Source organism: Falco rusticolus, chromosome 20 (genome assembly GCF_015220075.1).
Source record: "Falco rusticolus isolate bFalRus1 chromosome 20, bFalRus1.pri, whole genome shotgun sequence".
NCBI lineage: Eukaryota > Metazoa > Chordata > Aves > Falconiformes > Falconidae > Falco > Falco rusticolus.
The window spans coordinates 4,341,679-4,366,661 of record NC_051206.1 but is presented as its reverse complement, the minus strand read 5'-3'; the positions used below and the strand labels follow the sequence as shown (position 1 = coordinate 4,366,661).

The following is a 24,983-nucleotide window of genomic DNA, read 5'->3' as shown; positions in this document are numbered from 1 at the left end:
GGCAATTAACAGAGATGGGGTCCTTCAGGCAGTGACTCAAGAGTGAGATAGTTTCCCTTTGTGAGTCGCCTGGTAAGACTTAGGACCTTGCAAAAGATCTTTGTGGGTTTTTCCTTTAGTGTCTCTGTGTCCCACTTTCTGCATTTTAATGATGGGTATGGCAGCACTTGCTGTTACGCTTCTCTCCCATGGGCATTCATTTGAACACCGGCTGCAGGTGGCTCATCCTCCCTTGCTAAAGCGCTGTCAACCTCAGCTGTGAGAATATTTCCATGAATGCCTGCCAGGTGCATGCAGAAGATAAAGGTAGGTCCTGCACTGATGGCCGCTCTTTGGATTTCTGCCATAGCTCCAGGACTGGCTGTGAAAGGAGGACTGGACGGTGGAAAACGTACCCCTTGGCAGAACAGGGATGACCGTGATCAAACAGATGCCACTAATTCTGCATTTGCTATTGCGCTGAGAAGAGGGAGGAACGGCTTTTGCTCGAGCACTGGCTCTCCCAGGTCTGTGTGGGGAGATAACAGCCCATTGAGACCAGGTTAGCACTGTTGTGGCTGAGAAACAAGTTGTGGAGTTGGAGGAAGAGCTTCATTCCACCTGCTACCTCTGGGCAGCATAAGTCAGCCAAGAGCCACTGCACAGCAGAGACTCCCCTCTCCAGGACGGCCTCACCTGGACACGCTTGTTTACCTGCTGTCATTGCCTGTTAGTCCAAGTGCTTTCTGCAAGGCAGGCTCTGGCCCCCCAGGCTCAGCCAAGTGCCTTCCTCTGTGTAGCGCTGGAATAATAGCGGCCAGTAGCAGGGTCATTTATTTGGCCTTTCATCCTTCAGCGTGATGGATGAGGAGACTGATAAATAGCTGCCTCTATGAGAAGGTCTATTTTTGGTCCTTGTTCTCTTATGTGGCTGTATGAATGGTCTTCCTGCTCACCGGCTTCGTGAACAGCTGTTACCGACCTCTGGATCTTCGAATGCTGTGCTCAGGGTTAACGCTGGCCCTTATGGTGAGGGCTGGGGATTTTCTGCTCCCTTACTGTAAATAAAAGCAAGTTTCTTTCCTGCTTACAGTCAGATCTCTCCCATGGGGCAGCGTCTCTATGGAAGCCACACCGACGCCCCTGGGGCCGCATCAAATCTTCATGGATTTCACAGCCTGTTAAGTGTCCGATCCCTTGGCATTTCCCAGCTCCGAAGGCCCTCGGTTCCCGAGTGACTGAGAGCTGCCGAAGCTTCCGAGTCAAGTCATCACAGCTGCATATCCCTCAGGAGAAGGGCAGAGGGGGAACAGGGAAACATGCTCATCAGTTACAGAAGAGTTAGAAAGAGGAAAGCTGTGGCGTTGGAGGTGTGCAGGAGGCTCAGGTTCAGGGCTGGTTTTGCTTCAGCTCCCTGCATGACTTTGCAGCAGTCACTGTGCAGAAGTGTATGCTTTAATTTTCTCTCCTGTTTCTAAGCATATTTTCTATTATTTTCTGTCTTGTCTATGCAAGACAGAACTCAGGATAGATTTAGATACCTGCATTCTGTGACTGTACATTTCCTAGTGCCATGGGACACTGATTTCATTTGGATTTCTAATTTATTTCACAATACTGTGGAATAATCAGAATTATTAAAGCCAAAATGTTCTTTGCTGCCTGTTTCTATTAGGCAAAGCAGCTCAGACTGTCAGGTCTTTGGGGAGGAAGGAGAAGGTTTGTTTTTTACCACCTCCCAATCTTTTGTCCTTCATGACCTTTACTTCTTTTGCTAAAATTATCATTCGTGCAAAAAAGAGAGGTGGAAAATTGGTCCCTCTTCCCATTGCACCAAACATTCCTGCAGAGGAAAGGTTATTCTTTTCATAGCCGTGCTATAGGGCATACCAGACGATAGGATCTGCCCTTTCTGAGGCTAAATCATCAGCTCTAATATGTTTTCCTTCTTACATTATTACTATCCTCTCCTTGGAACATGAGTACTTTCCATGTTGACTGTAACATTACTGTCTCTGCTAGCAGCAGATGGAAAGCCAAGCTGGAGGTACAAGTCATGTTACCATTAAGAGCCAGCAGCGAAATGCAATGGTTTCTAATGTAACCCTTCAAGTTGTTGACAGAGCTGTTTCTCAAAATAATACTAATAATAAAAAAAAAAAAAAAGAGAGAGAAAAAAACCAATAACCCTGAGGCACAGCTAAGTGTGCTGGTAAAATCCTGTCTTTAAGATGTTGAGAGTTTTACAACTGGCTTTGATGGAACTGGGAATTTTTAGCTTTTTATTGGAATAAATCAATCAATCAAGTGAGAGCTTTCCTGGGGATAAGCAAGAACAAACTCCCATACTATGAAATCAAGCAGCCAAATTTTCAAAAGGAGGGCTATTCCTGACAATCTAATTTGAAGTATCAGTTTGGGGTCTAATCAGCTGCAGCAAATCAGACCCACATAAACCTGACTGCCTGCAATGAAAATCAGAATTTCTGTCTACTGGGGAGAGCCAATGTGCCTGCATTTGTCCTAAGAAAATGAACTAGTTAAGAAATGGCAAAACATTTTGTTGCAGTTAGTTAACTTAAATTGTTCATTCTGGGTTGACCCAGTGCAATTTTTCCCCCCTGCTGACATTTTTCATTTCATAATGAGCTGAATATCCTATGCAGATATGAAGTTCACATGTGGATTCTGGTCTCATTTGGGCTGGTTTCACGCTGGTGCTGAGACACGGACTTCAGGGGTGTCCTGCTTGTTAACTTGGATAAGCAACGCAAAGGTTGTAGCTGCATCGTTCTCATACAGCCAAGGCAGGAGGGTGGTTAAGGGTTCCTGCTGGAGATCCGGGCGGCTTTGTTTGAAGTGGGCACTAGAGGCACATCTCCTTGCCACTGCGTGGAGGGCAGCTGGCCATCGGGGCTAGGGAGTGCTGGAGGGGCTGAGTGTGAGTGGAGCCGTGCCACTCTCCTGGATCCTTGGGTATTGGAGTTTGCGTCCCTCAACTGTTGGCTTGCCGAGGCCTCTACAAGCTTTCTAGAGCGTCATTGCTGGGATTGTTCTTTCCCAGTTTAGCGATCCTTCCCTTCCTCACTTCCCAATCCCGTCCAGCCAGCTGCTGTTCGAGAGCAAGCCCTGAACTCAGAAGGAAAGAGAGGAGCTGATTTTGATTCATTTCACTTGCAAATTTAGTGCCTTGCCATTGTTACATCTTTAGAAGCCCTATAGCCAGTATAGGATTTTAAAAGCTTTCTGTATTAGCCGTGTTTCCCTTACCCCATGCCCCGCTCCCCCACCCGCCGAGCCTTCTCATTCCCTATTCAAGGAGCCTGGGTGAGCCTTTGTGCTCCGCACGCCCAGCAGTCACCATTGCGTCTCCGTTCATCAACAAAGAGAAACCTTATCTTCTGATGGACACATACAGCACATTCTGTGTGACATTTAAATCTCCCTTTGTAGCCAACTCAGATATTTTTGCTGTTAAAAGAAGACCATACAGCCGGGTGATTTCATTACTGCAAATGTTATTACAGTGAAAGCCTGTTTAAGACATAATGTCACTGAAGGGAAAATAGGATCTAGCAGCAAGTGTGGCCTGATGGAGGGTGCTGGGATTCATCACAGGCTGAAAGAAACCTCTCAAACATCAGACCTGCTAATGGAGCAGCTTTTTTCTGCATCAAATCAAACCAACCACTTCCTCAAAGCCCTAAGGCTAGGAATTAGAAAGAAGATTGAAATGAATTAGGTGCCCAACTCTCACTGACTTTATATTTGAGCTCCTAAGCTGTTCTTGCTGCTTCAGAAATTGTAGCCGGGCTGCTGCAGTTCTTAGTACCACAGACACAGTGAATAGAAATGCCTTGTGTTAACAGCAGCCACAGGCCTGAAAAAGACAGTGCTGCTGCGTGTCCACGTTCATAATGACTAGCTCTTGGTCCAAGAACACTCGAGAAGAGACATAATCACAGACAAGTCCCAGCCTCCCTGAATGAAGTCAGTGTGAATTTCCTAGGGACTTGGCCCCAATTTCCACCCTGACGTAAATATAATTCCTTTTTACTCCCAAGCAGATTTCCCTAAGGATTTTGGATTTGCAAGAGCAAAACTTGAGCTTCTAGAGTCAGAGGTGTCATGCAGACTGATCAGCACTCCGTGCTGGGAGCGTGCAGCTTTGCACACATGGATTTGAGCTGCACTGTGCAGATACGTTGGCGTGTCACTGAGCCGTCCAGACAGACATGTGCCATGCTCCCAACCCTCTGCCTTTGAGGTACTGGTTTCTAGCGTTGATTGGCTCTATTTTGAAGATCGCTTTGCTATGCAAGACAGATATGACCTTTCATCTTAGCCTTCAAAAAGTGTAGCTCAAACTCCTTGCTAATGGGGATCGTGAATGTCTCGGCTGTGCTCCTTTCTGGGGGGATGCGGGTAGTTCTCTTCCATTTGACGTCTTTCCGAGCGTTGAAACACAATGAGTATCAGGTCAACAGCAAACCTCCCACCAGCTTCAAGAAGGCTTGGACTGTGCCCCAGCCTGCTCTGCTAACAAGATGTGACAAGCTGAAGGGAACAGTTAAACAGAAAGCATTAGGATTTCACAGCGTATTTTGCCAGCAACTTACTGTTTTTCAGCTGGGTTTTTTTTCTTTGATTTTTTTTTTCTTCCTTCTTGTGCTGTACCAACTCAAATCTATCCCAGGCTGCTTCTGACATTAACAAGACAGTGGATGACAGGCAAAATGCGTCCACGAGCAATTCAGAGTCTCCCCGCTAAGTAATCATAAACACTGCAAGTTTGCAACAAAACAAGCAGCTGTCTTTCTCCCTCTGGACAAGGGCTGCTTCCTCGCAAATTGAGGCTCTGCAGGTTTTACAGCTGTCGGACAATGAGTCTGGTGCCTGTTATTTCCTCCTCCTCTTTTTTCCTTTTTCTTTCTTTTAATGGAAAATATCTCAGCATTGCCAGAACTCAAGTGGCCCCCTCCAGCACCGAATCAATACAGCCAGGTGACGAGGCTTTAACTTTCTGGCTGACGCTACTAGAATGGGCACAGAGGGTTTGTGTTACTTGCACATCCTCTCTTCCAAGGGTTTATTACCTTCGATCACATTTCTTACAGGGAAGCAGATATTTATTTGGGGGCTGGGAAATGATTCAACAGCACACAAGTTCTGTCACAGAGGTGCTGAGGGTGAATAGGCTGGGGAGGGTGGGCTGGATGTGGGGAGAGTCCCCAGCAGGGTGGTCACCTTGAGCTTTGCAATTTCTTTCCAGACTGCTACAGTATGTAAGGAGCCCCAAAAGAAATCTTTATCCCTGACGTAAAGGTAGGCAAGTAGAGAGTGAAGATTACTCTTTATTACTTCATTACTTTGATAGAGAATTGATCCTACCCTGGACTGACTGGCCACATGACCTTAGCCTTTTCAGATAAATTTTCGGTGATATTTTCCGAGGCAGCCTGCAGTGGACGCCGCCTCTACAATGCCTCCTTCATGGTGCAGTCAGAGAAAAGCCTGTGCCACGGTGTGGGTGGTGGATTTACCTCCCACGGCTGGTAGTTATTGCCCCCTCAGCCGAGCGCCCAATCCCTCCTGGGCCGTTTCAGTGCCAAGCAAACCCCATTTGTTCCAACCCTCTTAACTACGTGGCTGTAATGCTGCTCTGCCGTCCTGCACTACCCTTCTCAACAACAACACCTTCTTACCCTGTTAACTTACAGTAGGCTTAATTCTACCTTGTAACGCTGCAGCTGTCTGTGCCCTTTGCACTCCCTCCGCCTGCCACCCTCCTTTGCAGTGGGTCCATCAAATAACACGTCGGATGAAGTACGTACATTCTTTCTGCTTATGGCTGAGTATAATAGTCTGGCTCCTGTGCCTTCCAGGTGGCTTTTGGACATGCAGCATTTAGTGCGTGGAGTTATCGATCTCTGATATTTAAAACAGAGCTGTGAAGACCGTGGTGAATTTGCATGCATGGGGAGTCTAAAGCCAGGAAATAGCAGCTCTGAAACTCTCTCACCCCTGCCCTTTACTTCCCCGTGTTGGGTTTTCCATGTCTGACGATGCGCATGGTGGTGATTTATGTATAACCAGAGCAGCCTCCAGTGGTTGGATCTGTGAACTTTTCCAAGCAGCCCTTTATCGTAGCTCGCTTGTGGGTTTTGCAGACCCCAACCCTGATTCCTCCCTGCTCCAAGCTCAACCTTGGAGGAGGGGGGAGAGCTGGGAGCAGCGGGTGCCCCGCTTGCTCTGCTGGGAGCTGATTTTGGCTTTAATTGAGCTGAAAACAGCTGCTCTACCCTCACTGCTGCGGGCCTGCTGTGCACAGCAGTTTTTGACAATAGCTGGGATGTAGGGATATCATAGCTGCCAGCATCCCACCCCTGTGGTAACAGCAGCCCCCCCGCCCCCCCCCAGCAGACAAGTGTGCCAGTCAGGGGATACAGGAAATCTCGGCCAGTGCTGTCCTTAAACCACCCAGCCCTACAGGGACTCTGCAGTGGTGCCCGTGCCTGCGGGAAGCCAGACCCATCTCTCTGTGTCTCCGCAGCCGTGCTCCCGCACAATCTTTATCTGCCAAGGACCAGATGATCCTTCTCAGCTAGTGAGCATCATGGAGCAATAAAGCTTGCAGGGAAGTGAGGTTGCAGGACGCCTTTGTGTCCCGTCCTGCAGCTGGATGCTTCCCAGAGGGAACAGCTTTTGAGAGAATCGCTGCCAGGAGGAAGAGAGAGTTTGGGGGTTTGTCTTTTAAATTCTCTCCTTGTGCCTTGGTGATTAATTCTCAGAGCGGTTTTTGCTTCTCAGGGCTCTTCCAGGGCAAAACAGGTGAGAGACAGGGCTCTGACCTGGGGGTGATTAGAAGGAGCTGGGGAAACTGAGCAAGATGTATGTGAAAGTCACAACAAAGCCCGCACGGTGTTTGTGCCCATGCTGAGCCTGCAGACCACTTCCAGTGCTCTGAGTGGCCTCTTGTCTTCAAGGACAGGAGCTTCAGAAACAATGTACTGAGCTGATAAATCCTGCCGGGGAGCAAGGAGCAACTCGGTCTCTGCTACAGCCCTGACGTTTATGGAAAACAAGGAGAGGAGGTGAGGCAAAGAGGTCTGGTTTGTGTCTAAGAAACTTCCCTTATAAAAAGATAGATTGCTGACACTTTCCCTTGATGCAGCTGCCCAGGCATTTCAAGGCATCTGAGATTTCATTATCTAAGAAGCAGTCACTGGCTTTGTTGGGGACTTCTGGCTGCTTTACAAAGCAATTCCAGTATTATTATTGGAATAAAAACATAACAACTACTAATCCTCTGTTTAAATGACCAGTAAGTTCCCTGCAGGCAGTGCTCTGCCAAAACATTTATCCACCTAATTTTATTTCATGTCGTTTTTTCAAATTCAGATTTAACCTTTTGTGATGGGGGTTGTAGGCACTTCTGTTTAGAAGCACATTTTACAGACTACTGGGAATGCGATTCCTTGGTGCAGGGAGGGACATGGCTTCTGCTTGTGCACAATAAAGGTGTCTCGTAGAGCTGTGAAAATGCAAATTTCCTTTTAGGTCACTTCAACCCCTGCTTTCCTGGAGGAGCGCTGCCGGGCAAAAGTGAAGAGCTCAACCTTTCTGCAGGTAAGTGGAATCAACCCCCTTATTCAGGGCACAGGACAGGCTCTTCCCAGGCTGGCAGCATGACACAGCAGTGAAGTACCGCTAGCGCAGTGAGGACAGCAAAGCCAGCCCGCACCCAGAACCTCCTGGGGTCTGTCCCTCACTGTCACCTCTGTGCCCCTGGCAGTCTGGGCATGGAGGAACTGATGCGGACCATAAAGGAAGGGGATAAATCAGGTTCCTGGGTGCTGCTTCTCATGTGTTGCACAGAAGCCACTTCCCCTTGCTGCCTGCTGCCCCGAGCAGACGCAGCATTCCCTGGGGGCAGGAGCCTTTGGAGGCCATCCAGGAGAGGTGGAGGCTGCTCCTGGCCACCCTGCCGGGCTGTACCTAGTAGCTCTGCCTCTCTGCCTGCAACTGGTGGCAGTGTAGCTACCTGACATGTCACACCTGCTGTCCCAGCGTGGCTGGTGGACATGGAGCCAGTCAGCCCTGGGTGCAGGCAGCCTGGGGGTGTTTGCCCAGCAGAGCTGATTGCTAAGGAGCGTTTGGGATGGATGGAGCTGGAGCCCCTGTTTCATGAGGATCAGGTGAGTGTAGCTGGCAGGAGGGCTTATGGGGACCCCTGGATCTGCAGCTCTGAGAACTCTGAGTCTTGCATGGGGGTCTCTCCTGGGACTTAGCACCAGCTGAATATTTCTGCAGGCGCAAAGGAACCGGAACACAAAAAGTCCATCGTCCCGGATACCCAGCTCCTACAGCGGCCAGCAGTTACTGCCTGGGGAAAGCAGTTAAGAGCCGGCTATATCCCAAATACCTTCCTGAGCATGTCTTCCAGATTCTGGGGCTTTATCAACACCCAAGGCTGAAGCTGTATCCAGAACTTCATGGGGTAAGGCTGAAAAATCTGAAATCCAGGTGTGTCCAAAGTCTTTTTGAAGCCACCTACACTGTTAGCCTCCAGCACAGCCCCAGACAACCCTATCACTTAGTTATACGCGATGGGGGGAAAACCCAGGCCCGCAGTGTACTGAAAGGCGCGTTCTGCTTGGAGGCTGCACTCCTGGGACCTTGCTGTCTGTGATGGATGCTGAAAAAGCCCAGCTAAGCCTCACTGCATGCACATACTCAAGTGTAGGTGGGACAGGATGGGTGTCTGGTGATGCTGAATTTATCCCTGAAGCTTCTGAGATTGTATCGTGGGATAAACACAAGTTCAGCTGAAAACAAAACGGGAAATATTCCTGGGGTTTAATCAAATAGGAGTGGGGGAGGGAGCACCGTAAATCTTAGGATGTGTCATTTGGCCTGGAACAGCAAGTTTCAGCTCTTCCTCAGGTTGTTTTTCCAACCACACTCCTACTTTCTGGTTTGAGTCGAACTTTTAAATTGAAAGCCAGCACTTCAAAGGGAAAAGGAGAATATTCTTCCTGGAAAATGTTTAACTGAAATATTGCAGCACTTCTGAAATGAAGGCTATCATTTAGAAAATGTCAAAACAAAAAGCTTCAGTCTTTGAGTTTCCTCTTTTTTTTTTCTTTTTTCACCCCCAGAAAAAAGTATTCCCTGACTTTGACATAAATTTGTAAGTAGTTTATCATCTCACTACATACGTCCTCCCCCCTGGCTTATTTTCTTAGCAAATGAAGAAAATGTCACCAAGCCCTGGCTCTGCCAAAGGGACCCTAGCAAGGGGGGAGGACAAGGTCAACTGTAAAAAAATTATGAAGAAGCATCCCCTGGAGACGGTTACAGATTTATGATATGGGTAATCATGTCATCAGCAGCACTTTATCAGCATTTTCTTCTCTCCTTCTCTGCACGCCTGTGGCATTTGGTGTTCTGGAGGAGGAGTGAGAGAAAAGCTGGCAGGAGAATTTTGATATGTTATTGTTGCTGTTGTTTTTATCTGCGTAGTAATGGGCACTTATGTGTATGGCTGTGCATGCTTGCATGTGATCTCTGCATTTGTGCCTGTCTCCCTCATTCCTCCTTTATCCATCCATGCACAGCATGATATAAACAAACCTGCCTCTGGACATGTCATGGCTTAAAATAGATGTTCATACATCAGCCTTTCTACAGCAGCGGCGGCAGCAGCAGGAAGACATGGCCGACTGGATCTGACTACAACACTCGCTTTGAGCCGAGAAATCACAGCCCTTACAAAGGTAGAGTAACGGGGTGGGCGTCTCCTTCCTCCTGTGTGTCTGTCTGTCTGTCTGCAGAGTGTGCAGGGCTGAGCAGCCCGCGCTCGTTCAGCGATGCCTCTTCAGAGCTTGCTCTGTGCATCCAGGCAGGCTCCGGCTGTTTCTCCCCTCCCTCCGAGCATGGCACGACTGGCAGAGGGGCTCCAGAGGCAGCCATGAGCGTGCTTGGGCAAGCGGGGTACAAGCCTTGGGGCTTGGCTTCCGAAAGGGGGGGCACAGCCAATGCCTGTGAGGGTTTTGGGTGCCAGGAGTGCTTTGGGGTCTATTCTGAGCTCTTGGATGTGGGGCAGTTTCTCTTCCCCTGAAGCACTTCAGGGGTGCTGGCCTGGTGGTGTGTTGGGGGTGGGATGCTGGAAGCCAGCTTTGGGCCTGAGGTTTCTGGAGCTGCATCCCAGGATAGGTGTGGATTGTGATTTTCCCAGCCAGCTGTAGCAATGAGAGGGTCTGCTATTTGGCTAGTTACAGCCTTATACTGATGATTCAGTTGCTTTTTTCAGACCCTTCTGCTGTTTGCTTCTTAACGCTGCCCGGGGCTGGTGGCATGTGGCTGTGCTGCAGCCAAGGTCACACAAGGTTTAAGGGCCCCGGCACATGGCCATGCCGAGTGCCTTTCCCAGGTGGGGTCTGCCAAGTCTGGATTCCCAGTGTGACGGAGTCCTAAATTCATCGGGGCAGGGGAGGTATGTCAGGGCGAGAGCGGGCCCGTACCCCGTGCTGGGGGAGCGTGGGGTGCTGGGTGCCAGGGACGAGCAGCGCGAGCAGGGATGACCTGTCCTGTGCAGTGCCCCAGGACACCAGGCAGGGTCTGAACTGCCACCCTGGAACACGGAGCAGGGATGGAGACATCCGTGAGTCTCTCTGGGCTCCTGCTGAGCTCCCCCATGCCCTTGCAATGTTTTCCTCCTCTGCCCATTGCCAAGAAATGGCTGGAAGCTTCTTGCTTCTGCACCGTTGGCCGCTGGCCCGCACCTTAGGCGAGATGTCAAGGCGGACAGGCGGGCTCTGACCCAGCCTGGCCAGCCCGAGGTCGCTGCGTTTCCTCCCCCGGGCCCCAGAGACAAGCGGCCAGCGCTGAGCTGCTGCGGGGGGGCTGTGGTGGGATGCTCTCCGCACACCTTCCAGCACAGCTCAGGGCAGCGGCAGTGATGGTGGGAAAGAGAATCCTGTTCTCATGTTGGGGGTGCCGGTCTGTCACTGGGGCAGCAGCAAACAAGCAAAAAAAAGCAGCTGTGCTGAACATCTGGCTGCGGGGACTGCTGACTGCTCCACGTGGGTAAGGCTGTCCAGGGAGGTTTCTTGCAGATGTGTGACAAGTATCGGTGTGATCTAAAGGTTTGAGAGCAGAGATATGTCCTAGAGGATCTGCTCAGTAAAATGAGCTTTCTCATCCCCTGAAATTAACTCTTCCCACCCCAAACCAGTCCCGAATGTTCAAACGCAGCAGCAGGACTGCTGTATTTGGAGGGGTTAATCCTGCCTCTCTCTCCCTGCAAGTTTTTGTGCCTGGTCCATAGGAGTCTGGGTCCTGGCCAGACTCTGTGCGGTGCCATATGGAATCCTCCACCTGTTTGGGGGCTTTTCCTCCCCAGCCCTGGTGGCTTGCCCAGACCTGGCCGCCTTTCGTTGCTTCTGATCGCAGGTTGGCAGCATCAGTTCTCGAGCTGGCATTGTCCCGCTGGCAGGCAAAGCCCCAGAGCCAGCTCGGAAGGAAGGTGGTCCTGTGTAGAACATCTCCTGCCAATGTGGCCTCGACCCAAAGTCATGGGGCTGGAGCAAAACCTCTGTCTGTGGAGAGTCAGCAATCTGGCTGCCTTTCTGGCTTCCCTCTCCAGCCCTGGCATCATCAACTTCTCCCCAGCGGTATTGCTTCTTGGAAGGGAGTGCAGGTGATGCTCTGTCTCACACTGGGAACCACTGGGTAGCTGACTTGACACAGCCCTCTCACCTGGAAGGTGAGAACTGGCTGCTTTGGGCCAGTATTTCTGCAAAAGGGGTGGAGTGAGAGGTCCCCAGTTCTTCTAATGGCATCTCCACTGCTTCCATGACAGGACCGTGGGTGGCAGCAGCAGCAGAAGTGACCTCCAGGCCACTCTCCGGCCTTCACGAACCCACAGGTATGCCTTGTGGGTCTCGGCAGCCCCAATGGCTTTCCTGTCCAGGTTCTCCAGGAATGGCACCAGGTCACCAAGCCGTGGCTCACGGGAAGAGCGCAACAACCACCCCATCCTCAGCGTCTTTGAGCTTGAAAGGTTGCTGTACACGGGAAAGACAGCCTGTAATCATGCTGATGAGGTCTGGCCGGGACTCTACCTGGGCGATCAGTATGTATTGGAAGGGGGCAGGAACTGGGGGGTTCAGGGGTATTTTTGTGAAATGGGGAAATCTGGGAGGGAGAGGCTGGGAAATGTGGGGGAGAGGAGGACATGGTGGTTGTGATACGAAGGAGGAGGAAGGTCATAAGCACGGCGGTGTGGAGCGTTCAGAGCATTGCTGTGGTGCGGCAGGCGGAGGTGGAGTGCCCGTGGAGTCGGGGACTGTGAGACTGACTTAAAGTTCAGGAATATTACCAGTCTGGCACTCTTCCTTTGCACCCAGCTTTCTCAAATGTAACTGTTTGGCTCTGTTCTTATCCTCCATCCCTTACACTGTCCTTGGAAACTTTAACTAAGCTTGTGCACCTCCGCACTGTTTCTTATTCTCTGCAGAGATATAGCAGCCAACCGGCGCGAGCTGGCTCACCTGCGCATCACCCACATCCTCAACGCTTCGCACAGCAAGTGGAGGGGGGGTGCCGAGTACTATGAGGGCACGGGCATCCGCTACCTGGGCATCGAGGCCCATGACTCGCCTTCCTTCGACATGAGCCCCTACTTTTATCCTGCAGCTGACTTCATCCACCAAGCGCTGAACGAAGGTTGGTGGTAAAGATTTCTGGGAGAGAAGTGGGGAGCTGGGATGGGAAGAAACTGCCTCGGGGAGATGGGAAGCTGGACTGGCATCCTATTGCTAAGCATCCTAGAAAACAGAAGTATTTCTAGCCTGGCATGGTGTCTCCAAAGAGGGAGCAGGCTAGGTGAGAGCACTGCCCCCCCAGTGCTGGTCCTATTTGGTCTGTTTGGGGAGATCACGATACACTGGAACCCTTTGCCAGGAGGGGGACCCCAGTGCAGCGCAGCCCTGCTGTAACAGAGGCCCTGCACCCGAGCCCGGAGGCTGCGCGGCTGAGCCACCATGGGCTCCAGGATGCACCATGGCAAATCTCTGGGTCCTCGCTCCTTTGGGATATTTGGTCTGCTGTGACACAGCCCCTGTGTTTCACCCCCAGGAAGGATCCTTGTGCACTGTGCTGTCGGGGTGAGCAGGTCGGCCACCTTGGTCCTCGCCTACCTCATGATCCGCCACCACATGCCCCTTGTAGAAGCCATAAAGACCGTCAAGGACCACCGCGGTATCATCCCCAACCGGGGTTTCTTGCGCCAGCTGGTCGCCCTGGACAATGCCCTGAGGCTGAAGAGGAGCGCGTGAAGGAGGACAAGAGGAGCTGTGTGGTGGGAGCATCGTGTGTGCGGTGCTCACTTGACCCTGATGCCCGCTGAGTGGCAGAGAGGGGGCTTTCCTCCCGGCGCAGACGCTTGGCAGCTAATGGGTCACACGCAGCTAGCCCCTGGGCCTCCCCCTCAGCTAAGGGGGTCCCAGACATGCGAGCTATTCCTAGTGGTAAAGCATAGGCCCTCAACCTGCAGTCTGGCCACCTAGGTGGGCCTAACGTATAGCCTCCTTCCCAGCCTCTACTCGCTCCGAGATGCCTCCGGAGGGACTCAGCCCCATGTTACAGGTTACTCTACCCCTGTTGGCTCCGGGAAGCCTTCAAGGCTTCATTCTCCCGCGTGGTGGATGCATTTGCCTAGCCAGTCCTGTCCCACCTTCCCAGGAGACTGAAGCTCTGCGTGTCCCTTGTCTTGTTTCCCATTCATTTTTGGTCTGTGTAGCCATGTGAAATCGGTCTGGTGTGTGAGCTCGGGCGAACAGGCCTTTTGTCGTAGTGTTTGGATGTCCTCCATGCCTAGTGTTAACCTGTACGAATAAAGACAGCGCTAAGGAAAAAGCCTGGCCGCTCCATGTGTGCTTTGGGACAGCCTTTACGTGTTCGGGCTGGGATCTGTCTCCAGAGGCGGTGGGAGAGCGACACCCCAGGTGCGCCGGGCTGAGATGGACCTGAGCCCTCCCAGTCTCTCAGCCCAGGAGCTGGATCTGTCAGACCCCGCTGGTGGCCAGTGCCTGTGCCGGACCTCCCTGCCGCGTTTCTTTTCCAGCACTGGGGACAGAAAGGGGGGCTCCCGGTGAAAAGCAGGGCTGGGCTGGTGGTCACCAGGGTTGCCATCCATCACAAGGTGGCGATGTCGGTCTCCCAAAGGCAAGCAGGCACCAGGCTAGCTAGCCACCCAGGCGTGCCGGAGGGCCGGCTGTCCGCTGGGAGCAGCACCCCTGCGGCTTGCAGAGGGGATGGGCGAGCCGAGCCCCAGGAGGGTGGCCAGGACCAGGAGCCATTGTCCATGGTGGCACCAGCCACATGGGTGCTGGGTGGCCCCGCGGGTGCTGGGCCGCCTCTGCACGCTGCCAGCGCCCATTGTCTGCCTGCTCTTATTATAGCCCCATTCTTCCTCCGCTTCCTGAGAGCACGTGAAGCAGCGCTCGGCTGCAGCTGTATGTTGTGCCGAGACCTCGTAAACACGTTGTGAGAGGGGCCCGATGGCCATGCAGGGTGAGCTGCTGGGCTTGGGGCGCGCCAAGGCCCGTGCTGGAGCACCCCGTCACTGCTGCCTGGTGGCCCGCGCCATCCTGCTCCGCGGAACGGCTGCCTGTAGCTCAGGTGCAATAGGGAGAGCAAACTCATTTGCAGCAGCTGTGCACTCAGTGTGTGTTGCCCAGCTCCTGGGCGGGGGTCTCTGTCTTACAGGCCCCTGAGGTGCCACGGGGGTGCTCAGGGCACAGCATCATCCCAGAAAGGCGCTGGCAGACAGAACAGATCGACGGACGGCAGCGGGGCTAAGGTTACGCCGAGCAAGGGCTGCAGACACCGAGGCAAGGAGGAACTGGTGTTGGGCAATGCACAGGGGCTGGTCGTGCTCTGCAGCGACGCTGGGTGCTGCCGGCACTGTCGGGTGTGCCAGAAGGTTTGGTGGTGAGGATTGCAGCTTGACAAGGGCCTGGGGGGTGTGAAATGCCTCCTGTCGGATTTTGCAATTCTGCTTTGTGCTCCTTGCTGCTGCGCAGCTCCCTTTCTGCAGCCTGCTGCCAGTCGGCCCCTGAATGCAGAGCGTGGCCGTTGTTTGACAAAGCTGGGATCAGGGAGGCTCTGAGCACGCGGGGGGGGTTGTGTTTGGAGGATCAGCAAACTAATCCAGTGAGCAAAATCACTGACGGAGCCAGCGGTGTGCCGTACCTCACTGTGTGCCTGCAGCGGTCAGGCACGTGTGTTGGGAGATCAAAGCATGGTGTGGGAACGTTCCCTGGTTTCAGGAGGGCTGGCAGCACAGCCCCAGCCACTGGCAGCAGAAACCTGCCCAATCCTTGGAGCTGTTGCTGGCGAGGACATGTGGAGCCCACGATGCTGTCATCCCTGACATGGGGCATGCGGGGGCACGGGGAGCCATTTTGCAGCACCACGCTGCCCTCGTGGTCACTGGTCACCTGCAGGGTCCACAGCTTGGGTGGAGATGGTGACCGTGTCCCAAACCATCCCTGCACAAGGTGGCTCGGTGCCTCCTGGGAGGCTCCCCCAGAGGGCTGGTGCGTCCACAGGGACGGGCTGGGCTCCCGCCAGGCGGCCCGTGCGGCCCGTCATCCAAACCTGGGCCAGGGCAGAGCGGTTCTGCCGGGCCATGGGGCTGCGCTGGAGCACGGCCCATTGCCTGCGTGCGTTTCACGGGCACACGCATGGCAGGAGGGTGCCTCGCGGGTGCACGCACCCCTGGGGGTGCGGGCGGCAGGACTGAGGATCACGAAAATGTGCAGGGTTGGAAGCTAGGTGGAATGATAGAACAGTTTGGGTTGGCAGGGACCTCATTTAGAGGCCGTCTGGTCCAACCCCCCGCAGCGAGCTGGGACATCTTGGACTCCATCAGGTTGTCAGAGCCCCATCCAACCTGACCTGGAACGTTTCCAGGGATGGGGCATCGACCACCCCCATGGGCAACCTGCGCCCGTGTCCCGCCGCCCCCCGCGCACAGAATTTCTTCTGTCGCCTCTAAACCACCCGTGTGCGACCCTCCCAGCCGGGACATGCCCCCCCCTCCCGGGCCGGCCCGAGGTGCCGGGCGCTGCGCCCGCCGCGGGGGCGGCCCCGGGGGCGGCTGCGGGGGGGCCGGGGCGGGGTTTGCGGGCAGGCCGCTCCCGGCCGCCCGGCCCAGCCCAGCCCGGCCCAGCCCCGCTCCCGGCCATGGCCCCGCGCCCTGCACGGCGGAGCCGGCCCGGCCCCGCGGAGCGGCTCCCGGATGCCCCCCTTCCAGTGGTGCAACGGTGAGCGCGGGCGGGGGGCGGCCGGGGGCTGCGGGGGGGCTGGGGGGGGCGATGGGGGGTCCCGCTCCCCTCCCTCTGCCCGGGGCGGGGGGCGCTGCGGGGCCGTGGGGCGGGGGGAGCGGGCGCTCCCGCCGCCCCGTGCGGCTCGGGGGGGGTCTCGCCTCCCGGGTGGTCCCTGCTCGCCCCACCCCGGTCCCCGCTCCCAGCGGTGCGGGGCGCGTCGGGGTCCCCGGCCCCTGGCCCCCACCCGGGGGCTGCCGGCGCGGGGCTGAGCCGGGGAAGCGCTTCTGCTGCCAGAGCAGCCAGCCCTGCTCAGTGCCCAGCAATAAAGCCGAGGGCCGAATGGCTTTGCCATGCTCTCGCGTCGGCTGCTGATTGCAATGAAAAACAAACCCCCAAAACCCCCCAACCCTCTTTCATGTGTCCGCAGAAGTGGAATAAACTTATTTTTAAGGACCCCAGACGAGGCCCTGGCTCCTCACTCTCGTGTTCGCTGTAGGAAACTCTCAGGAACGTGGAACTGAGTTTGCACATGTTGAGGGGGTTTTGGTTTAAATGAGAAGTGGTTTATTTTTATGGCTAAGTAGTTGAGAAGCTGCGCTGGGAATTCCACCATCAAAGCCCTGCCTGAGCAACAAAGGCTGGGTTATTTTAATTTATGAAAGGGTTACAGCCTTTGAAGCTAAATATAATGCAACCAGTGGCTTCCTCCGCTGTAACACATACCTTGTGTGCTCTTGTGCAGCTTGGGGGATAAGGAGCTGCCGGTCCCGCAGGCGGTTAGCCCTGGCCATGTGGTGAGGGTATGGGTTTCCATTAAACGGGGTGCAAGGAAAAGCTCCGCAGCAGAAAATGCAAACTTGGCTGTGCTGAAGAAACATCCTAAATAAGAGGGACTTGGCTTGTAGAGGCTCTGAGCAGCCGCAGCGCTCGCCAGCTTCCCAAGGCACGGGCTTTGGGAAACACGGAGAACAGAGCCCACCCTTGTTCCAAGGCCGAGGCGTGGGTTTGGGAGACCAGCCGTGGGCATCTGACTTGTACTTTTTGGCTTTAAGCCCCAAGCTCACAAATATTTAAAATCAGCAGAGTCCAGCAAAATTGCCTGTCTGTGCGCCGCTAAGGACCTGTGCAGGACTGAGGCCGTCGATGTAAGTAAGTCTGAGACCCAGTAAGGAAATCACATTTTCAACCTAAGTAGGTGTATTCAGAATGTCTCAGTAGACGGTGTATACTGTGCTGCCTTGGCGTTTCGGCTCCTCTTCTGCATCACGGTTTTTCCTCCTGTTGCTGCGCAGTGGCTCGGGGGATTCTGCAGCCACGGGGCACGAGCCAGGTAACTGGGGGGAGCCAGGGAGCCCCCACAGAGAGCTGCTTGGCTTTGGGGCAGCTGTTGCAGGAAGCCTATTCCAGCATCACAGCAAAAATTATATGGAAGCTGCGTTCAGTTTTCTGATGCAAAGCCCACAGCTTTTGTGTGGGAGTAGAAAGAATGGTTTTATTTAATGACCTGCTGAGTTTTCCATTTGTTTTATTGAACAAGAATTGGGGTGAGGGAGAAGCTCTGCTCAGCAAAAATCCCGTGCCTGCACAGTGCGGGCTGAAACTTGTGTCTGTCCTGACTTGAAATACTGCAAAATACTGCAAACTGTTGTGTCCGGAGGGGCAGACCACGCGGCATCGCTGGAGCACGAGGGGCTGCGCTCACAGAGGTGTCAGCCGGTTGTTAGCGGGGTTGTGACGGTTGAAGTCGTGTTGCGGGGTTTGGCATGGGGGGAGGGAGCAGGGCTGGGGTCACCCTGTCAGCCACCGCAACTGGAGGCGCTGCACAGCCTCCCCGCAGCTTGCAGCAGGGGTACTGAGGCCAGCTCAGCGCTTAAATCTGCCAGCGAGCTGTGCGTGCGGGGAGGAGGAGGAGGAGCTGCAACCCACAGCGTCAACAGGTCAAACTGCGTCTTTGCCGCTTCTGCTTACAAAGGGGAGGTTTCACAGTCCGCATGAAGAACGCTTTGCTGGCAAAATGAACCCCCTTTCCGAGCATCCTTCTGGTAGTGAGAGTCCAGAAAGGCAGCGTGGTCTGTGGGCACTTTCCCAGCTCTCTAGTGATCCCTCTTTTCTCGTTTTTCAACTAAATAACTGTTGCAGCACACTGCCTTCAGCGATTCCGGTTTCAGGTACAAAACTGGTAGATTTAAGCTGGGAAATGGGTTATTTTGGTTTGGGTTTGGTGCCCATCAGATCTTCATTTCGTGTTGGTTAAACCCAGATTTGATCCATTTCCCTTGAACTAAAAATACGAATGCCTTTGTCGAGCGAAGGGGGTTGCGCTAATCAAAACCATCGCTCAGCCAATGCACCCACCATGTTGATGAGCGCTGGTGGGGAGGAGTGGGAGGGGAAGGGGCTGGCTGGGGTGGGGAGGACCTTGCTTTTGGGGGAGGCTGGGCTCAGGAGCTGCACTGCCTGGCTGAGACCCACGGCTCGAGGGCTTGCCCTGGCAGGACCTTCTTATCTCAGCTGAGCCGATGGCTGCTCCCTGGCCAGCAAAGGGCGCTTCCCCGGAGCCACACTCACTTTTCGGCACCGCAGCCTGGAGCTCATGAATTCTTGAAAGCCTGTTTGACAGGAATGACCCTTGCTAAGCTGGTGAGTCTAAAATTAGCCTTGCCAGCTGTGTTGTGGCTGGCAGGGACATAGACTGGCTCCTCTCTGCTTCGTCTGGTACAGGGCTGCAAGTTACAGCATCTCTTCTTCCACCTGTTTTTTCCCTGCTGCTGGTTTGACTGCCTGTCTCTCCGCACCCATGTGGCCTTTACACTCAGGTGTTGCCACCTGTGGGGAACTGGGGTGTCTAACAAGGAGCAGTGCTCAGTAAGCACCTTGCGGGGTCAGGGAATATGATTTCTGCCCCATGGGATGGGGTGCAGCTGGGCAGAGCGTGGGGACCGTAGGGACAACTCCACGCAGAGGAGTGATGTCTGGGTGTGATGTTCAGGAGTTCGTACGCTGGGGTTTGAGCCCCTTAAGATGAGCGCAGAAGGATTTGCTGGGGAGGTTAACATGGGATTGGCAGGGTTTGTCTCCCTTGGGGCTCTCCTTCCCAGCCCATCTCCTGGAAAACCTCTGGGATGCACATCCCAGCCTTTCCCTGCTCTCTGCAGAGCTGGTTCTCCTCCTGCTACCCTCAGACAAGGGCTTTTCCATCTTGTCAGGGGTGGTCCACGTCATCCCAGGCTGGCTGGCAATGAGCTGCAGGATACACAGAGCAAATGCTCGCTGTGGGGGGCAGCAGCCCTTCGGGCCCCTCTCCCCTCACCTCTCATGGGGCTGTAGCTCAGGTTTGGGCTGTTTCTGTCACCGCAGCTCTGGTGGCACAGAGGGGAATGGCTGGTGCTTTTCAGCAGATTCTTGGAATAGCTCTCAGTTTGAAATACACGTAGGCAGCGTTATTGTTTCTCTTGTGACCCGTTATTGTTACCACAACTCGCCGCGTGTTGTTTGGCCAGCATTGAATGAGGCTTCGTCCGTCCCATCAACAGCTGCTCTGCAGCCTGTGTCCCACCACCCTGTGCCCCAGCATTACATCATTTAGTTGCTTGGTGGTTTTTTTCAGAGCCAATATACTTGTTGGTGGATTTTCTTTGGAGCATTTCTCAATCATTTCCAGCAGGGAAATGGAAAAAAAAAACCCCAAACGTTTCCTATTGTCTTTTCCTGCACCTGGTGGTCTCAAAAGCAGAAGGCTGGGAGAAGAGGACAAAGAAATCCTCCCTTTCTTGCTCCGTAGATGAGGTGACTGATGAATTGTCTCCGGTGATTACATGAGGCAAAGATCAGCAAGTGTCTCAGCCCTCTGCAGCAGGAAAATCCCGTTTCCCGTGGTCCAGACTCTCGCCTAGTGCCTGCTCCAGCTACCAGCAGCAAACCGAGTGCTTCTCTGGCCACGGTGGCTTTGGCCATTGCATCAATGTGGCACATACACTCAAAGCGCACCGCAAAGCAGTGGATAGTCGGGAACTGAGCGTCCCAGGGCAGGATGTCACCCCAGGAGCGCTGCCTGCCCACCCTGCCTGGGCTCCCCTTGCTGCCCAGCTGTCCCAGGCCTCTCCAGCAGCTGTAACGGAGCCCGTGCTGGTGCCGTCTCTGCCCGTCGCAGCAGGGAGGAATCCAGACAGACCGAACCTGGGTTCTCACTGCTTGTGCTGAGGTTTCTGCAGCCTGCTCTCTTCCTGTCTCTGGTCTCTGTGGTGGAGAGCAAATTTCATCCTCTCATGAGAAACAGGCAGAGGATTTTAGTGGGCTCTAATTAAACCCAGAAGTGTTTCTGTAGGAGCTTTTTGATGAGATTGCGCAGCGTGGGAACAGGGGGTGCTGAGCGGAAGGGGTGGGGGGAGATGCTCCGTGGAGCACAGATGGGGCTTGGGGGTTGCTCTCCTTTAAAGTCCTGTCTGAGTGAGATCTGATGAGAAATCAAAGCTCTGGCTCTTGGGGGGTCAGCATGATTTTGAGACATAAAAAGTGGTGCTTATTTAGTGCCGGAGCCTGACTTTGCATCAGCTCCCAGCAGAGGCAGTGTCAGTGGGTCTGGTATTCCCGTGCTTTCTCCCTCACTCAGATGGGGACCCTTCTGGGGTGGCCACGCTGTCACCGGCTCTGCGTGACATCCTCCTCTGCGTTTCCCCTGTGGTGCCAGACTCACAGCGAGTGGCCCAGGCAGCGCCGCGTGGCTGGTGTGTGCTGGCGCCCGTGGTTTTATTCAGAAAGGGGTTTCAGTCAGTGTGGTGCTGAATGTGCTCCTGGCACCAGGCTGCAGGGCCCCGGCAGTTCTCAGAGCACCGAGGATGAACCAGCCACTTGCTCTTTCTGGCTCCCACAGAGCAATGACAGATGCCAACTGTTCTTGTTTTTCAAGATCTTTTTTTGCTCTGTCCTTCCCTAAATCCCCTTCCAGCCTCCATGTAGTTCTCTGGAGATGAAAGCATGGGGCCTTCTTTTCTCCCAGATGCCTGCATTCTGCCTGGGGTACGTTTGTGCTGCTGGAGAAGGGTTCGTGACTGTAGAAATGCAGTGATGTCTGCTGTCTGTGCCGCACTGAGTGGCTCTACGGGGCTGCTGCTCTTCCTGGGGAGATCTCCAACTCACAGGCCACGAGACGATGTCTTGGCATTGGTTTCTGCCCGCTCTGCGGACTCCGGAGGGGACAGAGTCAGCCCAGCTCTTTCTGCTCGCACAGCACACCTGCTTCACCTCTTTTTCCCCTTTTCCATCCTAAACGCTGACTTTTCTCTTCCCCCCAAAGGGTGCTCCTGCAGTCTGGGGCTGATTTACACCAGTAAACCCTGCGCGATGCCTCCCATCACGTTCCAGGACCTGCCACTGAACATCTACATGGTCATTTTTGGCACCGGCATCTTTGTCTTCGTGCTCAGTCTCATCTTCTGCTGCTACTTCATCAGGTGAGCTGGGGGGCTGTGGTGGTGGGTCGGTGTCCCCGGGGCATCCCCAGCCCTTCCCAGCACCCTGTTCTTTTGTCCCGTAAGATGGGAGCCACTCGCTGTAAGGATCTGCCCTGAGGAGCGGGGCCGGCCACCCGCCGTGCTCAGGCCAGGCGCAGTCGTGGTCCCCGCAGTCCCCTGCGGCCCCAGCAGGGCAGGAAATGCAGGAAGGGGCTCTTGTTTTTCAGGGGACCACGCAGAGGGATGCATTGTGTCGGGCAGGGAAGGAGTGGTGCTGCATGGGAGAGGATGTGTCTTTACATTACAGTCCCTGTTCAGGGAGGGCTATTTTTAAATCCAAAGCCGAGGCAGCAGCTGGTGTTTCTGCAGGGCCCAGGGTGGCTCAGTCCTTCCCTGCGGGATGTCCTGGCTCCAGCAATGTCCTGTGCATCTCTCAGTGATTTTTGGGACTGTGGAAGCCGGTCTCTGTGCCTCAGCTGGAGGAGAAGCTCTGCTACAAGCGTCCGCTTGTCCTTGGGTCTTGCTGGGTTTCTCTGCCAGACGGTTTTCCCCAGCGCCCTCGCCCCAGCCAAGGTCACAGCAGGGCTGGGAGCTGCCGGTGGGCAAGCGCTGGAAATACATCGTTTCCTGCACCGCAAATGACTTCCTAAGGCAAACAATCGGGCATGCTGGCTGCCGGCCCTTATCGCTCCCTGCTGCCGATTCCTGCTGGTGCTGGGGGCAGCACGGGACGCCCAGGGCTGCGGGAGCAGCTTTGCCCAGGGCATGGCTTCAGGCTGGTCCTGCTCGTGGCCATGCTGCTCCTGCAGCACAAGCTGCTCTGCTTATCCCCAAATCCCACTTGGGAAGGTGCGTTTGTTGCCATGATTCCAAGTGCCACCTGATATTTTTGGCAGTGCTGTTCAGACATGACCCTTGAGGATGCTGTAAAACTCATGGTGCCTTTTTCTCCCCCTCTCCAGCAAACTGCGGCACCAGGCTCAGAGCGAGCGGTTTGGGTACAAGGAGGTAAAGTCAATGGTTATTTTCTGCACATACCCGCGGTGATTCAGGGCCAAGCGGGACGTGGGTGCAGGCAGGTGGGGATGCCGCGGAGACCGATGCTGCTCATCCCAGCTGGGTGCATTCAAAAGCGGTGTGATGGCACACGCTGCGCCTGGGCTCGAGCTGCCCGGCTCGGTTCAGCTCCTGTGGGGCTTCAGGCAAAAATTCCTCCTGGTTTTAAATCCTCTGCCTCCTTTTCTCCTTCAGGTGGTTTTGAAAGGTGATGCCCGGAGGCTGAACGTGCATGGGGTGAGCAGTACCTCGTCTGGGTTGGGATGGAATTGGAGCTAATGAGGATGATGCTCTGGGGCATGTCCCCTCTGCTGCATGGGGTTGAAGGCAGCTCACAAGCAGAGCAAGGCCGGGATGGGGATGTGCTGGCACTACACAGCTGGGGAGCAACAGTGCTGGGCTGGGAATTGGGAGGGAAACCCCCTCCCCGGGGGCGGTTTGGGAACCAGACTCAACTCCCGGCTGGAAATACCCGGGAAGAGGCACCACAGCAGCGGGATTTCCCCAGCCACAGCATTTCTAGTGGGAGCAGTGCCACGCGTGGGCATCATGCTGGGTCCCATGTGTTCGCACCCCCCTTTCACCCTCCCTCTTGCCTCCTACAGCAGACCTGCGCCGTCTGCCTGGAAGATTTTAAGGTGAAGGAGGAGCTGGGGGTGCTGCCGTGCCAGCACGCCTTCCACAGAAAGTGAGTACGGCCGCGGCAGCCAGTGGAGGGGTGCCGGGAGGGGAGATTTCGGGTGGGGGTTTGCATCCTCCCATGTTTCTGCCCTGCAGGTGCCTGGTCAAGTGGCTGGAGGTGCGCTGTGTTTGCCCCATGTGCAACAAGCCCATGGCGGGTCCGGCACAGCCCCGCGCTGGCATCGGCACCCTCCTGGACGAGCTGGTGTGAGCAGCCCTGCTCCTTGCTGGCCAAATTCTGCGGGACCATGGCTCCCACGCGTGGCATCGCCCAGCCCTGCGCATCCCAGGGGTCCCACAGGTCATCCCGAAGGATCTGGGATTTCCAAGTTGGGATTTTTAACTTGCAGGTCATTGCTTTGTTGTTGGGGTTTTTTTGCAGGGGCAGGGGTGGGGAGGGAGGGTGTTTGGTTTTTATATGTCACCACAGTTGTGCTCCATGTGGAGCCATGACCCCCTGGGTGGGCTGCTGGGGGGCTGCCCCCCACTCCCATTCCCCCGCTACTCCAGGGGGCGTTTTTGTACCTGGTCCCTTCTGGACTCTTGGCTCCCCGCACCACGGCAGCGGGATGTAGTTTTGTGTAAAATGGTGAATAAATGGATCGTTTCTCAGCTGGTCTGAGGCGTGTGCACTTGCGGGGCTGCGGTAAGGAGCCACTGCGGCGCAGGGAGCTGGGGGCGGCCAGGCCCCCCCTCCACAGTCTGGGGAGTTACCAAAAAGGCCTGAAATAGCCCCAAAACAGGCCCTGCTGCTCCCCAGGGAGTTACCAAAAAGACCCCAAATAGACCCATAATGGGCCCCACTGCACCCTGGGGGGACAGACACCTTGGGGAGCATTACCAAAAAGGCCTGAAATAGCCCCAAAACAGGCCTTACTGCACTCCAAGGAACAAACGCTGTGGGGATTTACCAAAAAGCTGTGAAATAGGCCGGGGTATTAACAATAAGGTGTGAACTAGCGCCAAAATGGGCCCCACTGCAGCCCGGGAATTACTGGAAAAGTGTAAAAGCCCCAAAACGGGCCCGTCCGCAGACGCCGGAGATAGCGGAAAAGGTGTGAAATAGCCCCAAAAAGCCCCGCCGCAGCTCAGGGAAAGTAGCGCACAGGCCTGAAACAGCCCCAAAATGGCCGCTGCTGGGGGCAGGCGCGTTCCCGAACTGGCGCCAAACCACCCTGCAACAGAACCCGCCGGGACCGAAAGTACCCGAAGCGCCTCGGGAGCCGCGCCAGCCCGCTGCTCCGCCCTCCCCGCGATGCCAGGTCTACCCGGGCGGCCACACCCCGCGGACCCCACCGGCGCTCAGAAGGGACTGTGCCACGTCGTAACGCAGGGCGCACACGTCACGCAGCCGCGTGCCGCTCCCATTCATCATTCGCTATGAACCGGAAGGATCGACCCAAATTTGTCCCCGGCCCTGACCCCACTGCCGCGCCACTGCCCCTCAGCCCAGGGCGAGGGACCCCCGCCCGATGGC

The 24,983-nt window shown here is 54.9% G+C and overlaps 2 protein-coding genes and 1 non-coding gene across 18 annotated transcripts in view; 2 read left to right on the top strand and 1 right to left on the bottom strand.

Moving 5' to 3' along the window:
• DUSP26 (dual specificity phosphatase 26) overlaps positions 1 to 13,904 on the top strand; it is a 41,452-nt gene extending 27,548 nt beyond the window's left edge. For 3 of the 14 annotated variants that reach the window (XM_037371457.1, XM_037371460.1, XM_037371463.1), the window contains 8 exons: positions 4,047 to 4,246; positions 6,971 to 7,073; positions 7,540 to 7,608; positions 8,293 to 8,479; positions 9,600 to 9,758; positions 11,846 to 12,118; positions 12,503 to 12,711; positions 13,123 to 13,904. In XM_037371457.1, the coding sequence (XP_037227354.1) occupies positions 11,940 to 12,118; positions 12,503 to 12,711; positions 13,123 to 13,322 (588 nt within the window). In that variant the 5' untranslated portion in view covers positions 4,047 to 4,246; positions 6,971 to 7,073; positions 7,540 to 7,608; ... (1 more) ...; positions 9,600 to 9,758; positions 11,846 to 11,939 and the 3' untranslated portion in view covers positions 13,323 to 13,904. Of the gene's footprint in view, positions 1 to 4,043; positions 4,247 to 6,965; positions 7,074 to 7,539; positions 7,609 to 8,292; positions 8,480 to 9,140; positions 9,173 to 9,599; positions 9,759 to 11,629; positions 11,750 to 11,845; positions 12,119 to 12,502; positions 12,712 to 13,122 lie in introns of all 14 variants that reach the window. The other 11 variants (XM_037371467.1, XM_037371469.1, XM_037371466.1 and 8 more) reach the window with 11 other exon arrangements.
• Positions 13,905 to 16,222: 2,318 nt separating this feature from the next.
• On the top strand, positions 16,223 to 24,118 carry RNF122 (ring finger protein 122). Of its 3 annotated transcripts, none has more exons than XM_037371473.1 (6): positions 16,223 to 16,316; positions 21,613 to 21,769; positions 22,732 to 22,777; positions 23,021 to 23,062; positions 23,434 to 23,513; positions 23,603 to 24,118. In XM_037371473.1, exons 1-6 carry the CDS (start codon positions 16,292 to 16,294, stop codon positions 23,715 to 23,717), a joined length of 465 nt encoding a protein of 154 aa, XP_037227370.1. In that variant the 5' UTR covers positions 16,223 to 16,291; the 3' UTR covers positions 23,718 to 24,118. The 3 variants fall into 3 exon arrangements, with proteins under 3 accessions (XP_037227370.1, XP_037227369.1, XP_037227371.1); XM_037371472.1 differs by having other exon boundaries at positions 23,431 to 23,513; XM_037371474.1 differs by lacking the exon at positions 23,021 to 23,062 and having other exon boundaries at positions 23,431 to 23,513.
• Positions 24,119 to 24,806: 688 nt separating this feature from the next.
• Positions 24,807 to 24,901, bottom strand: LOC119140480. The gene has a single exon (XR_005101624.1). It is a non-coding gene; the product is annotated as a small nucleolar RNA U13 (small nucleolar RNA).
• Positions 24,902 to 24,983: the final 82 nt, after the last annotated feature.